At 36.1% G+C, this 19,123-nt stretch overlaps 1 protein-coding gene across 1 annotated transcript in view; it reads left to right on the top strand.

Moving 5' to 3' along the window:
• Positions 1–19,123, top strand: part of PPP1R9A (protein phosphatase 1 regulatory subunit 9A) — a gene marked incomplete at its 5' end in the record, with an annotated part of 154,227 nt that overhangs the window by 50,498 nt on the left and 84,606 nt on the right. Inside the window, one exon of the mRNA XM_081243663.1 lies at positions 1,930–2,065. Coding sequence (XP_081099789.1) covers positions 1,930–2,065 — 136 coding nt within the window. The remainder of the gene's footprint in view (positions 1–1,929; positions 2,066–19,123) is intronic.

Here is a 19,123-nt window from a genome sequence, read left to right as displayed (position 1 = left end):
AAGAAAAATAAATGCAGAGATATACCATGTTCATGGATCAGACAATTCCATATTATTAAGATGTCAGTTCTCCACAATCTGTAGATTCAAACCAATACCAAATTAAACATCAATGGGCTTTTTAAATGAAATTGACAAGCTGGTTGTAAAAGTTATATAGCAATTTAGATAACTTAGAATAGTCAAAATAATTTTGAAAAAGATATACATAGTTGGATAACTCATAGCACCTAGTTTCAAGATTTACTATATAGTAGTCAAGGCAGTGTGGTATTGGTACAAGGATAAATACATCAGTGGAACAGATTGGAAAGTCCAAAAATCAGCACACAAGTACATGGTCAATTGATTTGCAACAAATGTCCCTGAGTAATTCAAGTGGTGATAATGAATAGTCTTTTTAAGAAATGGTATGGAAACAACTGGTTACTCATTTGGAAAATAATGAAACTCCCCTCTTACCAAGCATCATGCGTGAAAATTAGTTTGAAAGATTTCGCATACCTAATAAAAAATCAAAACACTAACACCTTAACAAGCAAAACAGGAGAAAAATCTCAGCAATATTAAATCAGGCAAAGATTTCTTAGGTAGGAAACACAAGGCACAATCTTTTAAAAAGCGATAAATTGGACTTCCTTGAAAGACACAATTAAGAAGATGAAAAGGCAAGCCACAGATTGAGAGAAGGTAATAAATCAAACATATGCATATATGATTTGTGTGCTTGTATGTATCTGTGTATGTGTATGTATCTATTACATTTATAGATAAGGATATATATCCAGAATATATAAACAATTATTAAAACTTAATAATTTCCCAAAGGAAAATAACTCAGATGATAAATGAATACCCAAGCATAATTTCAACAGTCCTGTTTGAAACTACATAAAAATATTTCTAAAAAGACATTTAATTACTAACATCCAAGTATAAAAATTTTGACCTTTAGTGAATTTGTACAGAGAATGGTAGAGTATTTCATTTAAAATTGTAATTGAAAATAGCAACATATTATAATCAGAGGAAATCATCAATTAAGCATAGAAGCAAGATTAAACAAAGAGTTACATCCAAAATAATGAAGTTAAATAATATATGGAAACTATATCATGGAGACATATTATTTGTATTTTTAGAAAAATAGAACCATATATTAGTGTGAAAAGATGTTAAAAAGTGAATATTAACTTGTTGAGGAAGAACCATGGTATCAATGAGGGTGTATCATAAGTGACTAACTGGCAATAAGTAAATGTCTTTCCTGTTTTTTTCTTTATACTTATAGGAATTAGTATCAACAGATATTTCCCCTTGACTCTTTATTTCTTGAGACCACATAGCATCTTTCTCCAAAAGAAATGAACTAATTTGCCACCTCTCCTTATTTTAGTTTTTCATTTTAAAAACAAAAGCAAAAACTACATTTGTTTCCCCTTCTTTATCTCCAGAGTTACAGTTGCTTAGCAAAAGGTCAGTGCCTCTCTATTTATTTACTCACGTAGGGTATGCCATACCTCAAAATATTTTAGAAGTAGTTTTTGCATTATAAAGAGGACATAATTATGAAAATGATTCTGAAGTTCAGTGGTACAGTAAATTATGAGCTTGCTTTCATTTTGCAGGGCATCAAAAATGTGTAAAGTACTGTAGAATGGATTACATCTGTTTTGTCTTCTCCTAAAGTAATCATTTTTTATGGTCCTTTACTTTTCCCATTTCTTTTCCTTTGGGCTATGGCTGCAAAAATCAGTTTAATTGCTCAGCTAACCTCTTCTACCCAGGCATACCTTTCAAAAAATATAGGTGGTATTACTTTTTTGAGGTTTGATGTACCCTGATTAAATATGAAGCTTGGTTACTTTTCTTAGCATTCCTTTTTGCTGGAGAGTCTAACTATATCGGTTTTCTTTAACCTTCGTATAGATTTGTTATTGGGAGAGAAAAACCAGGACAAGTGAGTGAGGTTGCCCAGTTGATAAGTCAGACGCTGGAACAAGAAAGGCGCCAGAGAGAGCTGCTTGAACAGCACTATGCCCAGTATGATGCCGACGATGATGAGGTAAGTTGCATTTGCAAACGTTCTTTTTCCTTCATTTCTTCTTACTACATCCCTACTTGATAAACCTTTCTTTACCGTATAACAGTATGACAGGTCTTTGCAGTTTCTCAAGGAGAATGTGTCGACATTCAACTCGCAGAAAGGAAATATTACTTGCTTTTGTTATGAGCTTATCAATCAAGTAATGGTATCATATTTACAGTATGAAGACTTCTGGATCAAATAAGTCCTCTTTTACCACAGTATTAAGATAAATTCACTGAAACAAAAAAGGGTAAAAATACCAAAATGTGAATAGTAGCTATCTTTTTGTTGGAATTAGGTGATTTTCTCTCTCTGCTTTATATTTTTTCAATTTTTCCTAAATTTTCTACAATAAGTATGTAATGCTTTTTCAAAAAAATCGGTAAACATTTTGAGTGAAAAGGCACATATACATACACAAACATACACAGAAAAGTACTGAAAATTGCTGAGTGTTTTCAGGTCCCCCCCCCCCCCCAGGGAGAGAAAGTTCTTTGGATCTGCTCACTATGATTTGTGCTAACATAATGCAGAACAAAGCTTTTCCACCAGCACATATTCCATAGAGTAGATACATACTGGAATAATTTTGCATCCTGCTCTCTGCAGAAGATCAAGCAAATGAATAGAAGCTAACCCCCAAGTGAAAACTTCTCTATGGAACCCTTGTGTGTTGTAATATAATACAGATGCTGGTCTATTTCTAATGTAAATGCCAAATGTACATTGATAAAATGGGACAACATACTTTATTATAAACATGTTTAAACATGCATATGTTTCACGTTGGCATGTCAAAGGATCCATCAACAATTTAGTTGCAGTATTTCATACCTCATAAACATAGTAAATATTCAGGTAAAACAAATACTCTTCTTCATACCAGCTGATATAAATAGGATAGTGTCACTTCAATATGTTCAACCTCTACTCATCTGAATATATTCTTTTTGCAGAACTTTTTTTTTGGTTTCTAGCCAGGACCTAGTGAAGATCAATAAAGAGACATTCAAATATTTTTCATGTATTTTTAGTCTGGAGTGTTCTAACCCAAATGTATCTTATTTTTTCATCTGTTTGTAGTATAATGAGGATGTATTCTCTCTTTATTATAGTAGAAAATTTTAAAATGATGCTTCAGTTAACTGTTGATCTAAGAGTAAACATTAGAAACTCTTGAGTGAATTAGTTTCTTAGAATTCTATTTAGTTGATTTAGTTTTTCACTTTCAGAATTCACTTTAAATGACAAGGTTCTTTTTTTTTTTTTTACTAAGGTATTATATATGAAAATGTTATCTGGGATTTTGAAACTAAAAAAGTGATTTCCTCAAATATTTGAACTTTCATCTTCTCTAGTTTTCAGTTTTGTGTTTTATCAGAGACACTGATTTGCTTTGGCTTCAAGCCTGAATTAGGATTGTAGAATCATTCTCAGCAGGTTTGGCTTTTACCTGCTCACTCTGTTAAAGAATTTGGATCTGAGGTTCAGGGGAGTATGGGTGACATCAAGTGGTGGAAGGTGAGGAAGCCAAATTTTTCAGTCTGTGGACCTCAGTGTCTTTGCTTTAAAGTACAGGTATTGGGCTAAATCTCTAAATTCCTTCCAGTTTCTAATATTCCATGAGCCTGTAAAATGAAGCATCAGGTCTAACAAGGAAAGAGGGAAAATAAGATAGTTCTTTAATTGAGGCTTCCCAACTGAAGTTTTTAGATCATTTACTACATACTTCCTCCAGTTATTTTGAGGAAATGATCACATTCATCCCCCAAAGTTTTCAACTTAAGCAACTAAAGCTTTTTTTTAATATAAGATTTTCTCTAATTTAAAAATTTGACTAAATGCAAAAGGAATATTTATCATTCAACATTTATACTTAGGAGTACATCATATGGATTTTGTTCGTTTGTTTGCCTGTTTTTATAAGGAAAGCAGAGTTAGTTGATTGTCACCTGAGCAGATATTCTCAGGGGCAAGGAGGGTAAATAAATATTCAGTGCCAGCCACTTGGCCAGGTGCCTTTCCTACATGATTTCATGTAATCTTTACAGCAAGCAGAAGAATCTTTTTTTTTTTCTTCTAAATACGTAGTAATTGAGGCTTTTTGTAGTGCTATAGCTAGTGGTTGCCAGATTTAGGATGGGAACAGGGTCTTCCTGGCTCCAAGGCCTGGACTCTTTGCAACACACTGCTGATTTTGAATGGAGTAGACTGATGGGTCTGTCTGTTTTTAGGCACACACAGAGTAACTGGGGAACAAGAGATGCTGGAAGGAAGATTCCTGTTTTGGCTTATGGAGTTTCTTGTAATACTTAGGTTCTGTAATTCTTTGTTCTATATTTCTAATAATAGGGGGATTGAAAACTTGCAGAATTATTTTACTATAGGTAAATACTTAATTCAGAAGTAGCCTATGAAGATAGGGCTTAAAGGGAAGAATAGCTAAGTATACAACTATTTTACAAAAAAAACAGAGTTTAGCTTTAGGTTAAACTTTTTCTTCTGTCTGTAAGTTGTAGAAATAGAAAGCAGGTGCTTGCTATTATGCTACTCCAAGTAACCTTCACTTTATTGAAAAGGTCAAGGAACCCTTTCCCATTGTTTCTTTCTCTCTCGTGTTGCTCTCTGACGTACCTCTTTCCCTTTCTTGTGTGTTACACACTGCCTCACCAAAGCATGCCCAACTAAAACCTACCATTAATTTTCTGTGCACCGGAGAGATGAAAACTCTGCAAATAGTAAAAATCTACTTTTGTGTACACATGTTAATTCATTTACTTGATTAAATTCATTTTTTACTAATTTTTTACTATCTGGTTACAATTTAACCAGATATTGTTAAATTGATTGATCTGAGTGTTATGTCCTTATTTTTTATTTATTCTCTCTCTGTGTTAATGAAAAGTGAAAGACATAATGGAAATGAGAAGAACCAATATTTGTTATCCAGTGAGGAAATGGTCCTTGAATAATTGATTTAATTTTATATGTAATTGAACAATTTATTGATTTACATATCTTTGTTAACCCTGAGTTGTGTAATCAATCACTTGGTTTCTTATTTTTCTTATCATTTATAGAATCATCCTATGATTTCAAAGTTAGAATCGTTTTTATTTGATAATATCCCCTGTGACATTCCCTGGGCCAGCCAGGAAAACCTCTAATTAAATGCAGAACAACCATGTTCATCCAGCTAATTTCCAGAGCCAGAACTTAGGTCAGCTTTGTCTACCGAAGAATGGATAGCTCTGGTTTTGGTCAAATAATCCAAGGTTGATTCTAACTTGGAACCTGTCACATTGACAGAGGGGAGTTGCGCAAGCTTGAATTGCCTACAGGGAAAACATTGCAATGTGAGAAATATATCTTGAAATTGTAAAAGTTCAGTGGGTGTCTTACCAGAACCATATTTAGGATTAAGAATACCTTACTATGTATTGTGCGTGCTTACATATATCTGTTTTAATGTTTTAAGAAATTATAAATCATACTCCAGTAGAATTTAAAACATATAGATAATACCCAAACTTCATTTAAATTTCTGAATTTTCTGTTTTTTTTCCTTCAAATATTTAAACTAGAATAGAGTTTAAAATAAGTAAACACCCAGTTCAGTTTGAATTGCATTCCTGTTTCTGTTCATTCTGTGTTAAACATAATGATTTTTTTTTTAAAGTTAAAATGGCTCTGCCTAAAGGCTGAAAAATAAAAGGGAGGATCCTATAAAGAAGAGGGAGGTATAAATCTGAACCACTGAAAAATTTTAAACATAGATCTGAATATATCTGTGATTGAGTGATTGTACTTCTGGATTTATAGAATTATTGTTCATTTCTTTTTCTTTCTTTCTTTCCTTCTTTTTTTTTTTTTTTTTTAAACAATCTGAAAGGTAACCATGGAGGATTTCAGTAAATCCCTCAGACAGTCAGCACTATCCCACGAAATTCTGGGGGTATGGTAAATTTTTCAACTAGATTTTATTTTCAATAACAAGTTTAATTTCCATTCATACGCCACAGTTATCAATGTTTACCTTTTAATGGTGAGATGATGTAATTCTGGTATATGTTTTGTGTAGCGTAGGTCATGTATGTATATTTTGGGTATCTGTTTCTATCAAAGAGCCATATGCAATGTGAAACACTGTGGGCTCAGACTGGAAATGAAGTATGAACTAGTACTGTACCACTTTTTTAAATTAGAAAGTATATAATGGTCATTCACATTAAAATGAATTATTTTACATACACTTTTAAAATTATATGATTATTTTGGTCTTGCTTCTTTAAATATAATATTTATTACACTTTAAAGTCTCAGAGTATAGATGGCATTTCAAAGCCACTTTGTGTAGTAGTTCAAAGCAAGATTAATCATCACTCCAGAAACCGAGGCTCCTTCTCTTAAAATATAATTTAATCTTTCTTTCATAATTTGTTTTTATTACTAGAGATTATTATTAACAACTGTATCATGACAACATTATTTTTTTAGAATCTTTTAAAGTATTGAATACCATTTAGAGCAACTGCGTACGTGGATATGCATTTTTATTGCTTGTGTTAATATGTAATAATTAGAGGCAGAAATACAATGGAAGCTATGGTTTACATGTGTTAAAGGTTTACAACAATGTCATTTTTATGTGAAAAGCATTAAAGGGATAACATTAAACTTGACTCATTCTGTTTGCTGTCCCTGTCTGGAAGCAGCTGGTGTCGTGTGAACAAGAGACTGCAGTTATTATGGATGGCCTTTTAGTAATGTGAACTGGCTTTATGCGGTGTGTATAGGGCTAAGAAACTAAGAGTTAGGGGTATTAGTTCTTGAAAGTCCATGTTACAGCAAGCACTGGAACTTCAATGTTTTTTCTCTCATTAGGCTGCTCTCTCTAGTGGGGGAAAAAGCCTTTTTTAATTTTTGTTGTCAACCATTTTAGAACACTGTGGCTGAATTGCAAGGAGTGTCTGGCAACTGCAATAACAATAACAACTATTTCCTTAAGGTTTGTTTTTTGGTGGAAAATAATGCTTACCTTCCTGCTTTCATGTGTGAAGTTAAATATTCTATGTGTCTTATTAACTAGCTCTGTGCTTGGAAGAACTGCTCTAGAGCCATGTGTTTTGTATGTTGAATAATAGTTTGAAAATAACCAATTGAAAAATAATTAACTCTGAAACATAGCACATATTTTAGGCACAGTTTCTGCAATTTGGACTCACTTCCTAATATTTAACTATGGATGTTTTAAACCCCTAACATTTTAAATATTTTGTGATTTATATTAAAGGGAAGAAAAAGATGTCCAACAACAGAGCTGTATGATGTTCATAAAATATAACGTACATGGTGACTTATATTGTCTTTAAATCCAGTGATTATTTTTTTAGAAAAGGATCGTTTGATACAAAGTTCTTAATTTTTCAAAAAACTAAATATATATATATATATATTTAAATTATAATAGTACTTGTTTGCACAATTTATATGGTAGGCATACTAAAATGTGTAAAAAGATTTTACACTTTAAATCACAAACTAATTCTCACTATCTTTAGCTGCCAGTAACAGCGATAGAATAACTTAGAAATGGAAAGTCAGGTATATTTAAAAGGGAGATTGCTTTATGGTGATTAGAGGAGCCAGAAGAATAGAAGAAATACAAAACAAGAAAAACAGCTTGTTTACAGACTCCAGTTTGACTGGACCTTTAAAATTATTTAATTTAATTATGTCCTTTGGTTTGTGATCCCCAAATCTATAGTAGTGGTCATTGTAATTGAAACCCAGAATCATAAGGTGCTTGGAAGACATTCAGTTAAAGACTGTATCCATTCTTGGTCTTACCTAAGCAGTGTACACATGCATGCGTGCACACGCACATATACACCCACATAAATACACTATCCCCAGGAGGCGGACATCTTCCTCTACTTGAAAGGTCCTCTCTAGAAATATTCTTTGTGTATAGAAACATTATTATTTATAACATGGAGCAGAGACAGGAAGATGTGCAATGTAAAGGGAAATCAGAAGTTAGGATAGAAACCTTTGCCTAAATAATGCCATCTTTTTGTAGCTCATTTTTTTTAGTTTTATTTTGTTGATCATAATTCAAGTGATTTGAATATGTTTTCTTATTTTCTTTCCAACTACCACATTGTCATATTAATTCATGAGCCAAATATGAAATATCAGATACACTTTATCAAGTACTTCTAAGCCATTAAATTCCTCTGAGATTATAGACTTTGTACTTTCTAGAAACCATGCTAGAACAATTCAGTGATGAACCGCAGAGTTTGCAGTGTTACAGAAATGTCACAGAAACAAACACAAATGACAGCATTTTTCCAACTTTAAAAACATTTATAAATTGAATATACTTTTTTACCAGAAAGCTCTAAAATGCTAAAATGCATAGTGAGAGATGGGCCTTATTAGCCTGGGAAACTGACTAACTTTCCAGTGGGCCATAAGGATCCTGTGGTTTCCCATGCCTTTGCTCCTCCTGTTTTCTCTACCTTGAATGTCATTCCATACACTCTTTGTTGCTATTTTGTGCCCACTAATCCTGTTCACCTTTCAGGGCTCTGTTTAGATTTCGTCTGTCTCCTCCAAAAAGCTTTCCTGGGCTCTCTCAGCTGGGCTGAGGGCCCTTTCTTAATTGAGTCAGTAGCACCTTGTGTATCGCTCTCTATCATTTTTTACCCATAAACTTGTAATGTCTTCAATGACAGGTCTCGATAGCTGGTTGATTTTTAATACATACAGGGATGAGCACAGCACTGGGCAGATTAGAGGAAGCCAAGAAATTGAACTGACTTGAATCACTCAAAGGATATTAAGATGAAAAGTGGAAAGTAGAGTTAAATGAGGAGAAGGAAATTTAGTTAGGAACATAATCTGAAATAGTGAAGGAAGAATGGCATAGAATACGGGGATAAAAGAAATGTCAAACCTAGTTAGGCTAGAGATTGAAGATAGCGAAAGGGCTGAAGGAATAAGCTGTACTTGTCTTTGGCACTTTGGGGTTTAGCACCGTTCTGTGGGCTTTTGCTACCATATTTTAATTGTTTTGAGAGACCGTGAATTTACAAGAAGATCCTATCTCTATCACACTGCACCAAAATCTTCTGCATATAAAACCAAAAAAATAAATATGCATATTTCATTCCTTGAAAACCTTTAGGACCTTAGAATGGCAACCTGGTGACTCACATTGACATGACTTTTTAGTCATAAGTGAATAAACATGTAGTAGAAATAGAATAGTTGAAATGGCCTAAATGATGCCAAGATCAATACTGCATAGATAACCATCTTCTCCTGCCCATTGTATTAACTTAGAAATAGCCTTCAATCATAGAAATACATTTTCATCAGCAGGAAAAACTAAATGGTGACCTGACCAAGGACTGACGTCCTAAAGATGCCTTACTGTGGAGGTTTGCCTGGTCTGATAAGGGCTCCATTTATTTTAAACTGATATTGATGCTAGTAAGGGTGGTGGTAAAAACTCTTAATTGATTTTTGAAATTCTGGTTTTTAAAGGGGTTTTTTTTTTTTTTTTTTTTTTTTTGCGTTACATGGGCCTCTCACTGTTGTGGCCTCTCCCGTTGCGGAGCACAGGCTCCGGACGCACAGGCTCAACAGCCATGGCTCACGGGCCCAGCTGCTCCGTGGCATGTGGGATCTTCCCAGACCGGGGCACGAACCCGTGTCCCCTGCATCGGCAGGCGGACTCTCAACCACTGCGCCACCAGGGAAGCCCTAAAGGGGTTTTTGAAAATTATTTTATTGACATAGAACAAAATGTGCAGATCTTTAGTGTGTAATTTGATAATTTTTATTACTATATATCCATATTTCACATATTAAAATCAATATTAATGAAGAATAATTTATATACAATACAGTGCACCAATTTCAAATGTGTTTAGGTTAACAATGTGATGAATAACCACCACCACAATAAAGATACAGAACATTTTCATTACCTCAAATAGTCCCCTTATAGAACTTTGCAGTCACTGTCAGCCCCAAAAAAGCATTCAGTCTGCTTTCTGACACTATAATTTTGTCAATCATAGAATGTCATATGAATGGAATCATAAAGTACATACTTTTTAATGTCTGGCTTCTTTCATATCTCTATCATAATGTCATACTTATCCTAAGTGTTCTCTATATTATGATTATACTGTAATTGGTGTTGCTTTGGGTTATAATAGAAAAAGCCCACGGCCCACCCAAAGTGGAATTCTAATTGAAGAACTCCATCGTAAAGCTAGAGCCCCATGGGCTACATTCCAGGTAGATTAACTACTCAAATGTGAAAAGCAAAACTAAAAACTTTAGGAGACAGTGTACAAGAATATCTTTATGACTTCAGTGTAAGAAATGGTTCATTACGTTAAGGAACACTTAAGAAAAGCAAATCCATAAAGGAAACAATTGAGAAAATTGACATTAAGATTAAGAACTTCTATTCATCAAAAGAATGCCTTTGTGAAAGCAAAAAGACATACCAGAAGCTGGAAGAAAATATTTGAAAACTAAATAACTGAAAGAGAATTATCTAAAAAGTCCTCCATGAGCCAGTGGGAAAGACTGCTTATGGGCTATTGGCTATTGAATAGTCATATCGTAGCAGAAGAAATCTCAGTGGCCAACGAACACATGAAAAGATGCCCAAACATATTAGGAATCAAAATGTAACATTAAAAACCAAAATGAAATACTATTTCCTACCTACTAAATTGATTTAAATCGGATATTTTAAGTTTTGGTGGGGATAAGGAGTAAAAGGAACTCTTATTCTCTGCAGTAGGAGTATAAATGGGCCCATTCACCTTGAAAAACAATTTGGCATTATCTAGTAAAGTTGACTCAACAATTATATTTCTTACTAAACACCTTAGTAAAATTCTTAAATTCATGAGGTGTAAGACATGTATAATATCATTCTTGTAATAGAAAAGAATTGGATACAACTGACATCTCTATCAAGAAGAGAATGGGTAAATATATTGTAGTATATTCATTCAGTGGAATGATACACAGAAGTTGTTTCTGCAGTTCACAACGGTTAGAGGAATTTCAGGAGCATACCATTAAAAGGAGAAAGGCACAGAAGAACACATGATTCCATTTATATGAAGTTTAAAATCATGTAAAAATTAATGATACATTGTTTAGTCATTAAAAAAATATAGTAAAACTAAAGAACAACAAGAATAATAAAATTCAGCAGAATTATTCCGGAGGGCAGGTGACTAAAATAGAATCAGGGAGGCACACAGAGAGGATTATAATTGAAATGTAGTGGTACTGCTCCTTTTCTTAAGTTGTTAGTTAATTGGTGGTGGTTACATCATTATTCATTATACTTTTTATATATTTCATAAATACTCTTTGGGTCAACTCAATATTTAATGAAGAAAATGAAAATCTGCCATGTCCAATTGCTTATGTTTAATAGTTATGTGGATATAAAGTGAATATGACATGATTCCTCCTCTCCAGGGACCTATAAAATGACTTGAGACTCTGTGTCTCAAAGTGGGACTCTCATAGTACTTCTTTAAGATTGCAGATTTCTCCACTCTGCCTCACACCTGCTGGAACAGAATATGCATTGTAAATAGCCTAGGGTAATGGGAGTTTGTGGGAAGGGTTAGATGCAATCAGAGCTGGAGTTGTCCAGTTTAAAGATGCCAGGAAAACTGACGTAAAGACTTTTGAGTCCTGGTATTGCAGACACTTCTCAAGAAGAAATTGCTTCCACAAACTACCAGATAGCCATAATGAGGAAAGGAGTAAAATTATTCTCCTTCAAAGGAAATTATAAGTTTGAGATTATATTTATTATTAATCTGTAGATAATCCATAGAAATACCATCAATAATATTTTTGTTGGTTTTACTTTTTTGTTTACTATAAATTCTGTAGCTGTAACTTCTAGTTCTATGTGATAATCACCATTTTTGCAATCATGAGTCAATTTTTATATGAATACACCATATTTTCCAAGATTCAATTCATTGTATGATTAAAGAATTATTAAGATAATAATAACATGTGCCACTTGGTCAATGTAGTTGTTCTCTTCTGCAGATTAAAGATTTAGGGAAATACAAATCTCTTAGTCTCTTCCCACAGTCCTGCTGGCATCAGAATAAGTGCTTCATTGTTTCCTTGGCAAGTAAAATGAAACTCAAGGAAGGCTGCCAATTTGAAATTGCAATGTGACATTTGAATACAGAGGTCTACTTTGGTCTGTTGACTGTTTAGTTCTGGATCTCAGTGGGAAAAATAGGGATCACTGGTTCCCTCCTCATATAGAATATATTTATCAGAGATTTAAAGACAGTGGCATTTATGTCTTAGTAAGTAGCTATCATTTATTAAGAGGAATTGATTTAGGAATATTGAGTCATAGAAAAATATAGTTTATACTCCCAAGAAGCTTGCTATTTTGCTGTGGAAGCAATAATATATATGGAAAAGAATTTAAATAATTTTCAAGGCAATCTGTCAAAAGGCCAGATAACCATAGTATAAAAGAATCATCACAACAAAGGACATACAAAAGTAAAAGCATGAATTTGAGATTTGTGGTTTCAATTTTTATTTGCAAGAAGTTGTTTGTTATTGTTTATTTGTTTTCTGTAACTAAGAAGCTGGGCCAATATTAGGTGTGCTCAAGAAATAAAAAGACTAGTTTACCTGCAGAGCTGAGTATATAGAAAGGAATAATGGTTGGAAAGTCTTTGAAAAGGTAAACTGAATAATATTGTAGGGACTTCAAAAATCAGCTGACTTTCTAGACATTTTTTCCATTAAATAATAATCGGGGTAAAGGGAAATAAGGTTTCTGTGCTTCATTTGAGTGGGTAAAGTGTCAACACCAGAAGACTCTGATAAGTTAAAAAAAAAAAATTAGGAAACAATTCTCCCCAAGGCTCTAACATTTCTGAGGCATTGACTGCCCTTTGTTCTAGACTATCTGTTCAAGTGTTTATATAGATAACAGTCTTGGAGGATACAGGTAGACTTTCCCTCTGGAGCAAGGACAGTAATACTGCCTGTTATGAAAGATGCAGGTTACCAGGCATGTCTGAGTGTCTCTACTGACATGCCTGCATGTGCAGGAATCCTCTGGCTCTCTTATCACTCTTCGGAAATTGTGGCTTGAGATACCAACACAAAAATCGTGATACAAAAATCAACTAGTATGAAGACCCATTCTGGGTTAGAAGAAGGTCTTGACCTTGTTCAGACAGCAGTTACAGGGATACATACTGACACTGAGCATGAAAGGAAGGAATTTGTCATTGTCATAGTCAAAAGCCTGGTAAATCCTTAAAACTTTGGCTGGTTCACTGGGGAGATTATGGGACAAGGAACATAATGCTAGTTAAGGAGAAATAGCAACAGTTGAGCTGCCTTTTGACTCAACCCCTCCTGCAGTTTACCATGCCAACTTTAGATTCACTCAGACAGTAAAATGTCGTGAAGCTTTTTGCAGTGGGTCTTGACTGCTATAAGGGAAGATTTCTGTCAGGGAGATTTCTTTCAGATTGACAAACTCCTGTGGGAAACCATGGATGAATATTTGGGTCCTAACTGGTCTATAATGCTGATAAAAGTAACTCACCAGAGGATGAGACACTATTTTGTTCAAAACAATCTGGATAAATTCTTTCAGTCAGCATTAACCACTTGAAAAATGTCCCCATCCCTTATGTTCACACTACACTTATGACTGGACTCCAGATTGAGATGGACTCCATAACAGAGTCCCTGTTGTAGGAGTCAAGGATAAGGCTTCTGAGTCAAAAACTCCCTGAAGCTAAATTGGTTCTATCAGTAATGATGACTCACCCTACATAGTGCTTTAGGTGGACCACAGACATTGGAAGTTTGGTTAAAACATATTAACCACTGCACTGCTCAAAACTGAAAATGCGCTATTACTTATTACATGAAATTGAATGATTGAATCAACTGAATAATTGGAAATGAATTATTACAGCACCTTATTACAGGCACAGAGCTTCTCTCTGCCCCCGTGCCCCTTGATGTCCCCTCTTACTACCCTAACCTCAGCTGCTTTTAGGAGAAAGATGATGAGGGGTCAGGCTAAGATAGATCTCTTTGTCCTCCAGAGAGATCAAATGCTATATGAACCCCTTGAATATACTGGGAAACTTTGGGAGGGGAGGCACTCAAACTTTATGGTTCTGTGGACACTGGCTCACCAGTCAGCATCTCACCTGATCCCGTAGTGAGAAAGAATATCCAGATTCAACTGATGTGGTTTGGGCAGAGTCCAAAGCAGGAAGGAAAGCTGAAGAGGCCTTTAAAGGGTGGATGGGACTCTTTTGGCAGATGCAGTGTAAAGCTGTTATGCTTCCACTGCTAAATCTGCAGTGGAATTGATTTCTTATATGCCTGCAGTTTTTTGTGCCATTAGTGACAGTGGAGATTCTCCCACTCAAGGATTGCCACATATAGAGAAGTGATAGGAGGATATGTAGATGACTCTCCCTGTTTTATTCCAGGTGGTCCAGTAGAAACAATATAGAATCGCAGGAAGAGAAGGGTAAATCGCAGTTTATTTAAACACTTAATGTCTGCCAGAATACTCAGGCCGTTTCTCAACACAACACTGCATGCCTGATGCAGCAGCCAAAGAAAGAGGAGATGGGGCAGCTATTAACCTCCTACTAAGCTCTTAGGGAAACTGAAGCTGAATGCTTGGCCCATGGAGGCCTTGTCACTCTCTGGCCGAATATTCTCAGTTTGATGTGGGTCAACTTGACCTCACTGATCAATAAGGTTGGAAGGGCCCAACAGACTTTGCTTGTCAAATGGAAATGATAGATTCAAGAAAGCTGCTAGCCTGGCCCAGCAGCATCTTAGATTTACATGAACGAATAGCAGCTTTTTATTTGGGGGGAACTATCTGCTACTATCCTCCTGAAACAAGGCCTCTAGCCCAATGAGGCCTTTGGTTCATAGAGGTTTCCTTAAATGCCTGGGCTTGTTTCACTAATGGTTCAGCCAAGCTGTCCAATTCCATCTGCTAGGCTTTCCAACCTCAGCACTAGCTATGCAGACCCAAAACTGAACATGGTCACTTTGCTCATTGGGCAGAATAACTCTGGCCAGTACTCCCCTTGATGAACCTTGTGATATTTTTACTGACTTTTGAGCTGCTGTCAACAGCCTGTTGGTCTGTCACTTGGAAAATTACAGATTAAAGTTTAGGATGGCAAACTATAGAAACAAATTGTGGCAACTGATCAAACTCTTGAGACTTTTCATGAAGCTTAGGGGTAGTCATAAGAGGCTTTCATGTATTAAAAGAAACACTGTAATTATCAGATCATGTAGCCCTCAGAAGACATTAGAGGTCCCTCCGAAGTAAGGCTGTTCTTAGCTAATCGAGGTTGCTTTCCTGGGGGATAGCTGACTTTTTATTTATGTGCAATTATTCTTAGGTTTGGAGTCATTTAATTAGATAAGGTGGTTCAAAATTTGTTCCAAACTTCAGGTGATGTTATCAATGACACCACGTCTATCCTGGAAGGCATTCAGGTTGACCTCAACTCACTGGCCAGGGTTGTTATGGGTGATAGAATCGCCCTGAACCCTAGATTTCCTCCTGTGGTCCAATGCCTAGTCTGTGCAATCACTGATACCTCCTGCTATACCTGGACTAATACCTTAGACCAAGTGGAAAACTCAATGAAGAAGCTTAAGGAGAAAGCCACCTGGATTTCTAAGGTAGACCCTGATGGTTTATGGGATTTGTTTAGCCAGTAGAGTCTGGAAGTCTGGGGAGTATGGTTGATCTCAGTACTGCAAGTTGGGCTCATTCTGCTGTTTGGAGTTCTTTTAATAGTAGTTTTAATTATATGCTGTGAGACAGACTGAACAGTTTTGGTCCTAGCCAGTCTTGGTCACACTTACCAGTGTAGTCAAGGGAATGTCATACTCATGGAAAAATTCACCAGTTGTCAAGATAGTGTAGAAATGAGGGTGGATATTGTTGGGAGACAATTCCCCCATGGCTCTCTCACTTCTCTGCATGTCTTGTGACCAGAGGCATGTTGGCCTTGGCCTTTGTTTCAGATTATTTTTTCAATGATATTTGTATAGTGAACAACCTTGGAAAATAGAGATAGTATCTCTCTTCAGGGTAGGTGACAGACTTGCTTACCACCTATTATAAAAAATTTGAGTTTCCTAATCTCAAAATTCTTAACAAAAGAGTTTTATGGTCACAGCTGCTGCTTCATTTTTAGACCATGACAGTATCCTGAATTTGAACTTTGTTTGGAAGCCATTTCTTAATTTTAGAATCAAGACTTTCAAAACCATCAAGTCTTGGTTCCTTTCTCTTCAACAGTCCTCTCAATTGATCTCTGTTTGTCATATTTTAGTAGAAGCAGCAGGAAGAAATCAGGCAGCGCCTTCAGCACTTTGGAAATCTACTTCCCTGGCTCGCTCAGTTCAGTAGGGATATTTCCTACATTTTCCTTACAGAAGGTGATAATGTGGCAAAGCTTTCTGCCACTACACAGCAAGGATCCCCCTTCCAGATCTCCACTTAGAGTCTTTTCAAGGCAATTTAGGCTGCTTTAACATACTCTTCAAAATTCTTCCTGCCAGGGCTTCCCTGGTGGTGCAGTGGTTGAGAGTCCGCCTGCTGATGCAGGGGATACGGGTTCGTGCCCAGGTCCAGACTTCCCTGTTTTTCTATATTTGTTATGGCAGTACCCCCTTTCTATTGCTCTATAACGAATTACCCCCCAAACTCAGCAACTTAAAATAAGAAGTATTCACACATTACAGTATCTGTGGGTCAGTTTACCTGGATACCTCTGACTCAGTATCTCTTGCAAGGCCAAAAATAAAGTTTCAGCCAGAGCTGCAGTCATATACACGCTCAACTGGAGGAAGATCTGCTTCCAAGCTCACTCACAGCTGTTGGCAGAATGCAGGAGATCTACTTCCAAGCTCCCTCATGTGCCTTTTGGCAAGCCTCAAGTCCTTGCTGGCTGTTGGCCAGAAACATCAGTTCCTTGTGATGTGCGCCTCTCCATGGGGCCACATACAACATGGTGGCTTGTTTTTGAAGAGCAAGAAGACAAAACAGACGCCAGTCACAGTTTTTTGTAAACTAATCTTAGAAGTGACACCCCATCACTTTTGTTGTATGTGCTTGTTAGAAGTGAGTCTGTAGGGACTTCCCTGGTGGCGCAGTGGTTAAGACTCTGCCTGCCAATGCAGGGGACACGGGTTTGAGCCCTGGTCTGGGAAGATCCCACATGCTGCGGAGCAACCAAGCCTGTGACCACAACTACTGAGCCTGCGCTCTACAGCCCACGAGCCACAACTATTGAGCCCGTGTGCCACAACTATTGAAGCCCGTGCGCCTAGAGCCCATGCTCCGCAACAAGAGAAGCCACCACAATGAGAAGACCACGCACCGCAACAAAGAGTAGTTCCAGCTCGCCACAGCTAGAGAAAGCCCGCGTGCAGCAACGAAGACCCAACACAGCCAAAAATAAAAAATAAATTAATTAGAAAAAAAAAAAGAAGTGAGTCTTTAGATCCAGTCCCCATTCAAGGGAAAGGATTATACAAGAGCATGATTGCCCAGGAAGAAGGGATCATTAGGGGTCATTTTAGAGCCTGCCTACCAGAGGGGTAAAGAGAGTCCCTGCTTTGAGGAGTATACTTTTGAAAAGGAAGGGAGAAAAAAACTAAAAAAAAAAACTTTAAAACTCTGTAACATCTAATTCTGATTTTTGAATGGTCTACCACAATTGCTGTAACAATTTTAAGAAGGGAAAAATGAGTTTGAATTGTTACAGAAGATTTTATAGGCAAATCTTATATCTATCTGGTCAGAATTTTAGGAAGAATAATTTGCCAGCAGTATTATCAGTGACCTGAGGCGCTGAGCATCTGAAGGCAGGGAACACAAGAGGCCTTACGAGTAATCAAGATAGAGATTTTAGATGTTTCTTGATTTGGCAACTAGACAGTAAGAATGGAGTGCAATGTCAGAAAACATTCTGAGAACAAAGACTGACAAGAAAGTTTTGAATGACTTGATAAATGAGAGAAATGAATATATATCTTGGGCTATCATGTTGGATGTTTTACATACTTTATTTCTTTGAATCCTCTCAATACCTATGAGATTGGTATCTTTTGAACCATTTTATAGAAGAGGAGATCACGGAAGATACAAACTAAATGGCTTGCCCACTATCATACAGCTGTGACATTTTTTTTTCTCTTTTGGGGCCCTGGTCTCTCCAGCCTCCAAGCCATGCTCTTTTTTTGTTGTACTGTTCTGTGGCATTGTCCTGGAGAAACGAGGGACAGTGAAAATAATCGTAGTCATAAAGTCATCTTGTCATTTAGCATATTCTAGGCACTGTGATCAATACTTTGAATATATCACTACGAGAAATTCTCCCAAGCACCTTATGAAGAAGGTGCTGTTATTCCCAGTGATGAGAAAAGAGACTAAGTAGTCCAACACTACAAAATCAGGACACAGAAGTCAACTGACAGAAAATGGAAAGAGAGATGCCTTTGCAGAGAAGGGGATGCTTTTGCTGAAAACCATCTGGATGGTTGGCACAGACTTAGGAATTTTAAACATTAAAGTGTTAGCTTGAGGTCTTTCTCCTCCAGAGAAAAAGCAGCTCTCTTCTGTTCTCCCACAGAACTGAGTCTGAAAATATATATAACCAAATTCAATTCCAGTAAACAAATTCCAACAAAAACTGCGTAATTAAGGCTATTTTTATGATTAGCACCATTTAGTTTCCCTGAATTTACCAGAACAAACATTGCTGCAGCAAAAATTACTGCTAATGGTTGAACCTAACAACAAGAGAAAATCCCCAAAAGGGTCATTTAGGCCCCAGCTGCAGCTGTGCTTCACTGTATTTCTTACTTGAAAGCTGAGAATTAACAGGAAAATCAGGCTCTGCT

This window comes from Mesoplodon bidens (assembly GCF_964165515.1).
Source record: "Mesoplodon bidens genome assembly, chromosome: 9".
Classification (NCBI taxonomy): domain Eukaryota; kingdom Metazoa; phylum Chordata; class Mammalia; order Artiodactyla; family Ziphiidae; genus Mesoplodon; species Mesoplodon bidens.
The sequence above is the reverse complement of the archived record's forward strand: the minus strand, read 5'-3'. Positions and strand labels throughout refer to the sequence as shown.